The following is a 12,958-nucleotide window of genomic DNA, read 5'->3' as shown; positions in this document are numbered from 1 at the left end:
CATTGCTCGGTGATGCAATTTTTGTGTAATATACATTACACAATGTAACAAAAATTTGTTTCAGTTGGATTTTTTATGGTTCTTTTGTAATTCTGTCATCCAATGTACAATTCTGAAGTTTTGGACGACTCATTTTTGGTAATTGTTTAGAAACAGCCTTTCCTGCTTCTGAAGCTTTATAAATGATATTACTGTAAATCCAGTTGTGGTAACTCTACATGACCAAATTGAAATTCTTTTGCTCAAATTTGGATGAAATGGATTAAAGGTTTAACAGTGCTTGAAGATGCTGGGGATTGAACCCAACACCTCTGACATGCAAAGCATGTGCTCTACCACTGAGCTACATCTCCAATTGAAGGTTTCCTTTTCCTCTTGTAGTTACAAGTGCTTTTTGCTTCTTCCAACATGTTTATGCATGCACACGAGGTTCAAAGGTCTAAAAAAAGTGTACAGTTTTTACTTAAAGAGATGGTGTGGATTGAACCCAGGACCTCATACATAAAAATCACACACTCTACCACTGAGCTACATCCCAATTATAAAATTTTTTGCTTTTGAAGGTTTACAAATGCTATTAAAATGCTATCACATGCTATGAAAAGAATTAACATGAAAAGAACTAAAGTTAGTCATTGCTCGGTGATGCAATTTTTGTGTAATATACATTACACAATATAACAAAAATTTGCTTCAGTTGGATTTTTTATGGTTCTTTTGTAATTCTGTCATCCAATGTACAATTCTGAAGTTTTGGACTCATTTTTGGTAATTGTTTAGAAACAGCCTTTCCTGCTTCTGAAGCTTTATAAATGATATTACTGTAAATCCAGTTGTGGTAACTCTACATGACCAAATTGAAATTCTTTTGCTCAAATTTGGATGAAATGGATTAAAGGTTTAACAGTGCTTGAAGATGCTGGGGATTGAACCCAACACCTCTGACATGCAAAGCATGTGCTCTACCACTGAGCTACATCTCCAATTGAAGGTTTCCTTTTCCTCTTGTAGTTACAAGTGCTTTTTGCTTCTTCCAACATGTTTATGCATGCACACGAGGTTCAAAGGTCTAAAAAAAGTGTACAGTTTTTACTTAAAGAGATGGTGTGGATTGAACCCAGGACCTCATACATAAAAATCACACACTCTACCACTGAGCTACATCCCAATTATAAACTTTTTTGCTTTTGAAGGTTTACAAATGCTATTAAAAACAGTCGTGTGAACTCCCCATGACAGCATTGAAATTCTGTTCCCATAATTTGCATGAAACAAATTAAAGCATGCACCCCACCACTGAGCTACATCCCCAGAGCAACATTTCCTGTTGTGTAGTTACAAGTGCTTTTACTCAAGATAACTCTTGTGAAGTTCAAAGTAGATTTTTGCCAACATGTTAATACATGCAAATGAGGTTCAAATGTCTAAAAAGCAGGTAATGTTTTTACAGTTATATGTTAAACTGTTGTTGTTAGCTCAGTATTATGCATGCACCATGTCATTTTTATGCATGAGTAATAATAGATTAGATTGTTGTTAAACCTTGATGTCAAACTTGATAAAGAAACATTGAAAAATAAAACAAGCAAAACTTTTGTAAAAATTGTTTCACTGTTATTTTAAATATTTTTAGAAACCTGTTGTATTTCTATACTTTTATCAAATAGTATAGTATATTTTAGACAAACTAATACCAATAAATTAACAATTATGTTCACTATATAATCATAAACAAAAAACTAATAAGAATTTATTTTTGTTAAGGTTGTGAATTTATCTTGAAATAGGCTGCTGCACAGTAAGGACATGGACAAAGGACATGAGTATGAAGATACAAATTAATCAAAGAAGAAAGATGACCAAATAGTAGTCATCCCATGCAGACATAAAATGATACAATGAAAAATGTAAGAATTGTACATGAGAGCGTGCTTAGTAGCGGCAGTCACTGGAGACTCTATGGCAGGAAGCAGTGCTGCGGGAGCTGATATGTGACCAGGAAACTGGCAGGAATCAAACAGCAAGCATGCAGAAACAGGAAGAACCGCTGGTCTCCTGTCTGCTGAGTGTTTGCTCAGTCCACCACCCGTTTCCCATGAGACCTACCAGAAAACAGCTAGAGTAATGACCACTTGCCTCTGAACCAGCATGCACTGGGTCTGAACCAGAACTCACAAATTTATTTTTGAGTTCCTGCTGGTACAGTGGTGAGCATGCAGGCCTAAACATTTCTGCACAATGGTTCTTAATGACATCCCAAAGGCTGCTAAAATTACAGAATCAATCATGAGAGTCCTAATGGGGATTTTAATGAATGAACTGTATTGATGTCTGCTGCCATCAGTTTTATGTTTGAATGTAAGTTTGACATCGGTATTTCAAAACTGCACAAAGTAATAATCACACCAGTGGTATGCATACCTAAGAATGTCCCCTGTTGTCCAGCATGTAGTTTCATTCCCAGAAATGGTTATCGCAAGGAACTTTCACTGACAATAGAAGCGTTGTTGGATTACTTACACGTGTATTTAAGTTGGAAGTCTAAGAGCAACAGTTCCCTCTCATATCTTATTATTTGCTGAACCCCCTATAATGTTTTCAAATTGATAAGGTCTTTCATACACAGAGATTCATGGCCACTGTATTTTACAATAAATCATTCATTTTGTAAATGTTGTTGGGCAAGATACTTAAAAAATCTAGTTAGCTAAGTAAGTAAGCTACAAACTACTCTCCTACTATAAACATTTTTTCATGTGTCATATGTTAATAATAAGCTGTTATTTGTTCAGTGTGTACCAAGGAACGATTGTCTGTGTAGTTTAGAGCAACTGACTAAATGATTCAGTTGAGTCAATGAGTCATTTACGCTGGAACCGCCGGGATCGATTCAAGCTCAAACTGATAATAGCTTGTGACTTTAAATTAGTCTGACTGGTTAGATTGATTCATTGGAAAGAATTGTTCAAAAGAGTCAACAATAACAAAAATATCTTTGCTACTGAAAAGCTATATTATTTAAAACAATTATTAAAAAATAAAATAGCGACGATTCATTACTGAAACATAGATAACTTAGCGTTGCTAATTTAATGGTAGTGTCGATATTGCCCAGCCCATCACTGTTTGAAAGTAAACATTACACTTTTTGCCTTAAGATGAGGCCACACTTGCGGCATTTCTGTGAAATTACGTGGGCAAAAAAAGGTACATTGAAGTGGACGTGTGTGTGTGCTCAAACACTGAGTGAGGCCAAGCAAAACACTCTGGTGATAAAATCACAATTAACGTACCACTAGGACAAAATACTTTTTGCAGGGAACTCGACTTTCAGCTCCCATTACCAAAGGAAATGAGTGTTTTGCAGATGCCAAAAGGGAGTGTAAGACCACCGAAGTGATCAGATGCATGGGCTTTCCCAGCTAAACAATCCGACTGGGACGTGAGGTGCCTGGGTCATATATCAAAAACATTGGGGCAGATTTGGTGCAAATTATAGAGGTTAATAAACGTGGAAAGAGAAGAAAAACAAATGCACTTACGTTTGGCAGTTGCTTTTATCCAAAGTGACTTACACTGCATTCAGGGTATACATTTAATCAGTTCATGCATTCCCTAGGAATTGACCCTATGACCTTGGTGTTGCAAGCATTATGCTCTACTGTTTGAGATACAGGAATGTATAATAAATGCAGTAGTTACAGACAAATTTATTCGATGTGTTTGTGGTGAGAGAGAAAGCCTGTTAGTGAAGGTGTTACATGCCAGATGCTGACAGATGCTCTCATGCAAACAACAATAACAGCATTTTAAGTGCCAAACAAGGACACCTTGACCATTTATGTCTCCTATAAGACAAACTGTCCATTGTTGTGGAGCTCAGGTTGTTTTTTCCTGTTAAAGAGAGTGAAGCCATCACAGCTGTACTCATACTGTGCTATGATTCTCTATCCGTCCTTTCCTCCTTTTCCTTTTTTTTTTTTGCACACATACCAAGTCAGAGCTAATAAATATAATAATATATATATATAATAATATAATTTGTATAAATGCTTTTTGTTAGTGTTTGTTGAAATATTTTAATTTCTTATCATTTGATTGTTTCATATTATTTCAGCAATAAAAGTTGAATTGCCTGAATAGCCTATTTCAAAATGTCTAAATATAGTTAAAGAAAATATAGTTTTAAAAATGTAAAAAAATTATATGTGTTAAAATGTATAGATTAGCATGTGTGTTAAGATATTTTGAGTCATCAGTTCAAATGTCAACTGCAAGGTGAGAGAGAAGTATAGCTCCATTTGACATTCAGTTACAAATTAACTTGATCTGAGAATGACAAGCTAAAGGCACACCTCCAGCAACCTTTGCACAACCTACCTGACATTTCCTTAATCTTGGAAATGGCTAACAAAAATGAACCTCTCCATGTTAAAATGTGACGTCTGAGGAGAAAAACCATCAGTTTCGACATATTCTGAATAAACAGAAGATCCGAATCTCAGGTAAGTTGCCTCATAACATTTATTTCACTGTATTCTGATGCAAACATTAATCTCTATATATGTATATGTTTGTGAAATAGCTTTTTAACATGACTAAAGCAATGCAAAGCCCAACATTTGATCTCTTTGGCACATATGAGCAGGAGAACAATATCTTAATACATCATTCTAGGTTGCTAGCTTAATGTTTAATGATCTCACATTTCCACCTGTCAACCCTCATGTAATTTTACATTCTGTTGTCAACCATAACAAGCCAACTGCTAGGGAAGGTAAATTATACTATTATGGGAATCAATATAGTTAACCGCACATAGGCTACTTGCTAAACTGACGGATAAGACTTAACAATATTGTCTAACGTATCACAGGAACATTTGAAAAGGTAGGCCTAACCCAACTCCTACTATATTCTTATTTTGTGCACTGCACTAATGCTAATAAAAAACAAAATGTTAAGGATAAACATAAACATAGAAGCTTCTTTCTAACTTTTCAGGAACTTCATGCAGGTAAATTGATAAATCAAAAGCTGTGTTGAACAGTATAGTTTTCAGTTTCTTTTACATGCGAAAACAACAATGCAAAGTCCTTAGTGCCAAAGTAATCAGTAACATACAACCTAGAAATAAACGGGGGAGGGTGTGTTTATAGTGTATACTTGATCTTGAGGAGGTCAAGTGAAAGACTCCTTTCTGTGCCGTATTTCCGCAGTGTGTTCGGACACACACAGTGAGGTCTGGGAAAGCATCTGGGGGCTGTTAGTTTGCAAGTAGCGTAAGGAGATAAAGGTGAAGTCAGGATCCTATCAGTTCCTCTACCACACCTTTTCTGAAGCTGTCTTTCTCACATTTATAATCATACGCACATGCAGACACTTGGCTGACTCTCAGATCCTGCAGGTATGCTGTTACGGGGGCGTCCTGAGACAGGAAGAGATAAAAGCAGCTCCTGAGGAGTGTTTACAGCCTGAAATGAATAGTGGGAGAGGGAGGGAATGAGAGGAAGGGCCCCTATAAAAAAATACTGGACCCTCAAATGTGGCCCCTGTGGAAGCCACAAGGAGATAAGTAGGAAATACTAAAGATGGAACATACAATCACTCTCTGTTTCATACATATGCACACATGTATTATTCCAACACATTCACATGCCAATCCGTAACTATTTTACAATATCATTTGCATGTTTTTGTGCAATCTGACAGTTTTAGGGGTGAACCTTCATGCTAGCTAAAAAAAAAGTTTCCTTACAAATCACAAATTGCCACCTCTTCAAATAGGCCTAGTTATTCTTTTACATGAGATCAGGTTGTTTATTCCTATTCACTACAACACTTTTTTTATTCTACTTTACAAACTTAAGATGGCAGTTAATATTTCATTTTTAGTCTGATGAGCTTTGTAAAAATCGAAGCGTTTCAGAAAGGCGGGGCATAGAGGAGAAACAATAATGTAATAAAGATTTAGTATTATTGGATGAATTATAAATTTTTTATCTAATATATTTGCAATCATTAACAATCCAGAAGTTAATTTTTTAGGTTATTTCCTCGGTCATTTGAACAGTTCTTTGAAATGCATTGTAGCAGCACACATCGACTTTATTGTTTTGTACTGCACTTTTTTTTTTACTTTATTACCCTTATTGCAACTTGTTATGTGACTCTCTGGAATCTTGGATTCTTATTGGTCAATTTTAGCATTCTGTGGTTAAATGTTTGCAGAATGATGACTAAACTGTATAACTGGCCATTGTCTCATGCAGGGAATTTCCTAAATAGCTGACGCTAGTTGTCATATTTCTGATGGTTCATGCCTAGTATCACTTTTTTTCCCACACATCCCATCACATCGGTGTTTCATGTCCATTTATTTATTTATTTGCTAAAAAGTGAAATTATGTTTAAAATAAACCCCTTTAGTGTGATCAAAATCCTCTCTGCTTTGTGTCGGGGTCCTGATCGCCCTTTCAGGGATTATTTGGCCTCACAGACTGTAAATTATTCCTTACATAAGTAGTGCTACACTTTATTTATTGTTTACTTTGTGTTTTATGTGCACGAGGTTGTTGTTTGCTGTAGGGTTATGCTGAGTCTTGTGGTGGATGGCTGAATGTGTCAGCATGTTAGAGTTCCTGTTACTGTTTACAGGAACCTCTTGAATTTGAGATTTTTTCAAATCTTTTGCAATTGATAATATGACACATGGTCCTATAGGATATATGAAGTATTGAAAGAATAATAATGAAAAAAAACCACACTGTCATAGCCTACAAATATTTTAGATTTTAACAATGTTTAATTAATTATTTTTTATGTTAACTTTCACAGAGCTTCACTCAAGGGGTAACACAAACAGTTTTTAATCAAGTCCAAAATATAATTTAATATGATTGAATCAACCTGACTATATTAGGTTTCACTAATAAATGTAAGTTTATACTTTTTACAGTGTTGCATATACAGATTTGCAAGCTACAAAGTGTGTGGGACCTATTCTATCCTTCTTTCCATTGTACTAACAGTGTCAATATCCAACCTTGACTACCCAATAAAGCAAAGATATATGACGTTATATAGTTATGAAATGGCACCAGAACTCAAGCTATTGTAATGCTGAAGGCCACTTCAGTGTTTGCTATTTATCATCTTTAATTGTGATTTCTGCAGGAAGCAGGAAAACATGGGGTTTGCTACACACACAGTGTGTGTGCTCCTGTGTTTTTTGGTCTCAGGATCATGCTACACACTCCAGACCGTGGGCCAATGTACGGTCAACAGAGAGATGGTGAGGAAAAACAACACACTCTGGCCTCTTTTGTTCCCTGAGCCAGAGCAAGTGCTGCTACATCAGGAATATCCTGTTTGTAGGCATTTGTTTCCTGTTTTTGGTGACAGAGGTTTACCCAGTCTGTTAATGGTTTACATCGTGAGAAAATACATTTCTTGTTTCATGTTTAAAACCACAAGTGGGTAAGCCATTTTTTAAAATGTTTTTAAATCTTAAATGAACAGGGCAAAATTATAGTATATGTAAATGCATGTTTTTTTCTGATTCCATATGTAAGTTTCATAACCATATACCTCTTTATTCTTTCAGGCTTCGTTTGACTGCAGTGGGAAAAGACTTACATCGGTACCAAATCACATCTGGATGAACGTAACCGAACTGGACCTGTCTGAAAATCTGTTAGACTTAACCCACAGTGACAGCTTCAAGCGCCTGAACCTCTTCAGCCATTTAGTCTCACTGAACCTATCAGGCAACTACCTCCCCCTACTGTTAAAAGACCACCTCTACAGTCTTTCTTCTCTTAAAGTACTTGACCTAAGTAGGTGTAAACTGGCCGCAGTGGAGGCAAACGCTCTGACCAGCCTTTCCAGTTTACAGATGCTCTTCCTGGGGGACATTCAGTCGATTGCAGTTAAAGACCTGAGATTGAGTCAGTTTGTGGAACTTAGAGGAGAACAGAGTAACAGACAGAAAGTGGGAGACAGAGTAATGATGACCAGAGCAGCAAAACGCATGGCACACGATGACCACAGTGATGGTATGAATACTTTTATCGAATCTGTATTAGATTTAGTTCATTACTTGGATTAGTGACGTATACTGTTGGGGTGAAAAAGATAAATATTTTACAAAACTAGTTTCCATTCTTTAGAAATGTACTCTTTGGCTTCATGTTGGTTTCATATGGATTTGAAAAACTGTTAGATAATTTAAAGACAAGTTTTATTTCAATGCCATTAAAAATGTCATGTGGCGTAGCCATCAAATAAAAAGTAATAAAATAATTTCCTTACACCTTAAATGCAAGTGTACACATCTTAATCATTGTTTTAAAAACATTTTTAAATACTGAATTAGTGTTATTATTATGAACTTTTCATTCAGAAGTGACATGGTCACATATAATTTTGTTTTTTTTCTTTACATAACTCAACAAAAGTTTGTCATACTGTATATTATCATTAGTGTTATTATTATGAACTTTTCATTCAGAAGTGACATGGTCACATATAATTTTCTGTTTTTTTTCTTTACATAACTCAACAAAAGTTTGTCATACTGTATATTATTAAGCAGCGTATCAGTTTTCATTTATTTATTTATGTTTTGAAGAAATAATAGCCTACAAACCACTTTTTCATTTTTCATAAAAACAAGCTTGACTTTCACTTTTCATAAAAAACAAGCTTGAAATGTTTGACTTTAAGCCCCCTCCAAAATAATAATAATTAAACTCATTTTAATACAGAAATAAAAAGCCTGTGTATAATAATTCAAGTCATTGTATGAGTAAATTGCATTTTTTATGTATGTTGGACTCAAATTAGATGAGGACCAGATCTTTCAGCCATTTCTTAGTGACATAAATTTTTTCTGCATTAATTATATTTATATGGAAAATAAGCTATTTGAGTGCCACAACATCATCTTTTTTGAGATATGGAAATTGACATATACTATAATTTCAATGTCATTTGTTTTTCTCATGGCAGGATATTCTAAGGATGTCAACCATGGAGTCTTCCTTCGTAAACTATTCACAGTGGAACCTACAAACTATACAATTAATGGTCAAAACCTTTTTTCCCCTGTAATCTAGTGTAGATTATTACCTGTGATTACATCTGAGACTGGCTAACCATTCTAAATAACCTTTTTAGGCATAGAACCAGATGATGATACCAAAACGTCTTCAGAAAGCTGGAAGGTCCTTGTGGCTGTTCTGGGGTCAGCGCTCACCCTCTCTGTCCTTATCGCTTTGATGGCCAAATACAAAGTCGTGCACGAGTATCTGGCGAGCTACAGACACTCCAGGCTCAGTGAAGTAGATGCCACGAGTCAGTGTGACCCTGCAAACTTTGAGGTGGGATTCTCGACCCAGGGTGGCCCTGGGACTCGTGCAGCTGCACCTACCAGTGGCATTGAGGAGGATGACGATGGGTTTATTGAAGATAACTATATTCAAGCGAGTGAGAGTGAAAGAGCCACAAGAGCAGCGGTGATGACTGATGATGATGATGAGGAGGAAGAGATTGAATTTAGTATTGGCTAGCACTATTAAGTCTAATGTTGTTAAATCTTATTTATAATAACTTGCATTAAGTAGTCATTAACAAACATTCAATACTCCATAATCAGTTATCAAACTATTCTTTGATTAATTAATTGAAAAAAAAAAAAAGAATATACTGTGGCCCTATTAAGGAATTTGAACACTTAAGCCAAAAAACAAACAAAACTATCTAATATTGTCAATGAAAAATGTATATATTTTGGCATAGATGTCCAAATAGTTTCCACTTTTTTGAAAGCATCTGAAAATATATGAATCAAAGTTGAATGACATTTGAATGTACAGTAGGCCACATGAAATAATCTGTTTAGCATTTTATACAATGTTTGTTAACGTTATTAATGAAAGTTATTTTAAAACTTTAGTTTAAATGATAATATTAATAATCATTAACTTTTAAGGATTTTTCCTTCCAGAATGTGCATTTACATTTACCTTTAATTGCATTCTGTAGGCTACCATATATATTTTGTCTTTTGTATGTTGCACTTCATTTCTATTTATTTTTATTTTTTTTTGGAGAAAACGTTATTCTTTCATTGGCCACTGGGCGCCGCCTTTGTGTACTTTATTACTTAGCCTAGAATTAAATATTAAAATGTTATTATTGATATTATTATATATTTATGTTATTGTTTATAAATTTTATATAATATAACACAAATTAAACATTACATGGCATTCACATCATCCTAAACGAATGCCGTGTTAGTAGTTTTTTTTTTTTTGTATCTACTATTTAATAAAGGATTGACACCTGAAAGTAGTTGAAGTTAAGTCACACTGCTTTTACATTGCAACAGAGCGACGCGACGAAACAGCGCAGATCGCTTGGCCAATTATAATGGCAGCGTTGTAGTTTTGACGCGTCGCGTCTCTCGCAGTTTACAGCACAGCAACAAGCTCGAGCTGCACAACCGGTTAGACGCCTCCAAACCCGGAAGACGCGCGTGTAAAGGGATGGGAAAGATCTCTCTTCATTTCACTTGATCAAACTTTACTAAAATTCACAAAACTTGGACTCCTGTCAGTCACTTCTGGTCACACAACAGCTTTGATAAGGATGGCAGCGTCCGCGATCTTCATCCTGGACCTTAAAGGCAAGGTAAGAGCGCGTGCACCTGTCAGAGAAAGGTCGTATAGTTTATACTCAGGATTGACAGTGACACTTTATTTGAAACCTATATAGCTACAGATAATCGAGGTTTAAAATAATTTGCCGTAGGATATTGTACGTATTTACTCACTTGAAGGTTTCTAAAACAACTAATGATGTAAATGTGACACAATACAGATACACCCTCCCATCACACTCTTAAAGTTAATAGCACTTTCACTGAAGGCAATTGCAATATTAATGTTGATGTTTCACATATTGTATGTTTCTATATTTAAGTGGTGGTGCAATAACACAATATATATTTAAAAGTTATTCTTGTTAAGAAAAATGATATTTTGTGGACATGGTAAATGAAAAAAAAAATGTTTTCATGTTTTTGAAAGAAGTCTCTTATGCTCACCAAGGCTACATTTATTTGATAAAAATACAGTAAAATAGTGATATTATGAAATATTATTATAGTTTAAAATTGCTGTTCTATATTTTAATATATTTTAAAGTGTAATTTATTCCTGTGATGGCAAAGCTGAGTTTCTTCAGTGTCACATGATCCTTCAGAAATCATTCAGATTTCATTCATTATTCATTTCTTATTATTGTCAATGTTGAAACAATGGGCTGCTTAATTCTTTTTCTTTTTTTAAACCTTACCCCAAACATTTGAATGATAGTGTATCACAGTTTCCACAAAAATATTAAGCACCAAAAATAATAATTAATTAAATATAATAAGAAGAAATATTTCTTGAGTGCCAAATAATACCGGAATAAATTCTGAAGGATCATGTGACACTGAAGACCAGAAGTAATGGCTGCTGAAAATTAATGGCTGCTGAAAATTCAACTCTGCCATCACAGGAGTAATTTACATGTTAAAATATATTAAAATGAAAAACAGTCATTCTAAATTGTAATAATATTTCACAATATTACTGTTATTTTATTTTTGATTAAATAAATGCAGCCTTGGTTAGACTTTCAAAAACAATAAAAAAAAAAAATTATATATCAAAAGATGTGTATATATAAAGAAAATCTCTGAACTCATTTGTAATATGTTGAAAGTAGTAGTGGGTGGATGGGAGTGTTTCCATGAAAACAGAGCCTCAGGGTCTCAGTGGAATGGATTACCCTTCAATATACCCCTGGATTTTGGCAGTGCTGATGAAAGCGGTCTTGTCTGTGCCCTAGAGCAATCCAATATCTCCTTCTGAAGGAATACCTCAACACCAGCCAGACTTCGAAGACTTCACTGATCTTTAAGTTTTACCTTACTATACACCTTGAATGAATCTGTCAGTGAAAAAAGTGACCAGGACTTGAAGCATTTGATTGTATGTTGGACTGATCAGTAGAAGTATTAGTGTAGATATTGTTTCATAGATCATATTGATTGAGCTGTTAACATATTCTCAGGCTGATTTGAGTCAATGCAAACAAACCTTGTGCTGTAAGTGTCCTTTTGGCCTGAGAAATCATTACAAGTGTTTACTGCTTTTGAGGCCGTAAGGAATCCATTTTGCATGATGGCTGGTGCCAAAACTTCTTTAAGAAAAATTAAATATTCTTTCTGTTTGCTGAGAGAACCTCAAGGTTTTCCAGAGTTTTTAAATGAGCTTTTGTTTGTTGTATTAATATAGCCAAAAAGAACATGTCTTTATATGGATTGCACTCAGATAAACTAGTGATGCCGTGATGACTGTCTTTAAGGAGCAGAATTGGGATACTCTGTTTTATGACATCCTTGTGCTTTCAACTTTGTTTCCATCTCTAAGGTGCTCATATGTCGAAACTACATGGGTAATGTGGACATGAGTGAGATCGACAACTTTATGCCCATAATGATGAAGAGAGAGGAAGATGCAGATTTGTCACCAGTGGTTATTCACGGCTCTACCCACTACCTCTGGATAAAGCATAGCAACCTCTACTGTATCCTCTATCTTCTTATATTTAAATGTAAAAGTATAACCTTTATTTGTCTATATTAAAATATTTTATTTGTGAATATTTGTCCTATTGTTGTACAGTAACAGCTCTGCAAATGTGTAGCGTATTTACTACTTAACAGATTTTACTCAGTGGTTGCAATAACAAAGAGGAATACCAACGCTGCTCTTGTATACTCCTTCCTGTACAAATTAGTGGAGGTAATCTATCAACATGACAACACCTTCCATAAAACTTTACACAGCACAATCTTGTTGCCTGTGTAAACATCAACACCCTAAAAATGTGCCGTAGC

The 12,958-nt window shown here is 35.0% G+C and overlaps 2 protein-coding genes across 4 annotated transcripts in view; both read left to right on the top strand.

The window, feature by feature from the left end:
* The first annotated feature begins 4,416 nt into the window (after window positions 1-4,416).
* Window positions 4,417-9,879, top strand: LOC107725196 (leucine-rich repeat-containing protein 19-like). Of its 3 annotated transcripts, XM_016534374.1 has the most exons (5): window positions 4,417-4,505; window positions 7,177-7,294; window positions 7,607-8,057; window positions 9,013-9,090; window positions 9,181-9,879. In XM_016534374.1, exons 2-5 carry the CDS (start codon window positions 7,190-7,192, stop codon window positions 9,570-9,572), a joined length of 1,026 nt encoding a protein of 341 aa, XP_016389860.1. In that variant the 5' UTR covers window positions 4,417-4,505; window positions 7,177-7,189; the 3' UTR covers window positions 9,573-9,879. The 3 variants fall into 3 exon arrangements, with proteins under 3 accessions (XP_016389860.1, XP_016389861.1, XP_016389862.1); XM_016534375.1 differs by lacking the exons at window positions 4,417-4,505; window positions 7,177-7,294 and adding an exon at window positions 7,402-7,479; XM_016534376.1 differs by lacking the exons at window positions 4,417-4,505; window positions 7,177-7,294 and adding an exon at window positions 7,433-7,475.
* Window positions 9,880-10,397: 518 nt separating this feature from the next.
* Window positions 10,398-12,958, top strand: part of LOC107725189 (AP-1 complex subunit mu-1-like) — a 14,628-nt gene continuing 12,067 nt past the window's right edge. Inside the window, exons 1-3 of the mRNA XM_016534367.1 lie at window positions 10,398-10,698; window positions 12,489-12,645; window positions 12,796-12,863. Of these exons, the coding sequence (XP_016389853.1) occupies window positions 10,657-10,698; window positions 12,489-12,645; window positions 12,796-12,863 (267 nt within the window). The 5' untranslated portion in view covers window positions 10,398-10,656. The remainder of the gene's footprint in view (window positions 10,699-12,488; window positions 12,646-12,795; window positions 12,864-12,958) is intronic.

Source organism: Sinocyclocheilus rhinocerous, unplaced genomic scaffold (assembly GCF_001515625.1).
Source record: "Sinocyclocheilus rhinocerous isolate Xijiao unplaced genomic scaffold, SAMN03320098_v1.1 scaffold1838, whole genome shotgun sequence".
Lineage (NCBI taxonomy): Eukaryota > Metazoa > Chordata > Actinopteri > Cypriniformes > Cyprinidae > Sinocyclocheilus > Sinocyclocheilus rhinocerous.
The sequence above is the reverse complement of the archived record's forward strand: the minus strand, read 5'-3'. Positions and strand labels throughout refer to the sequence as shown.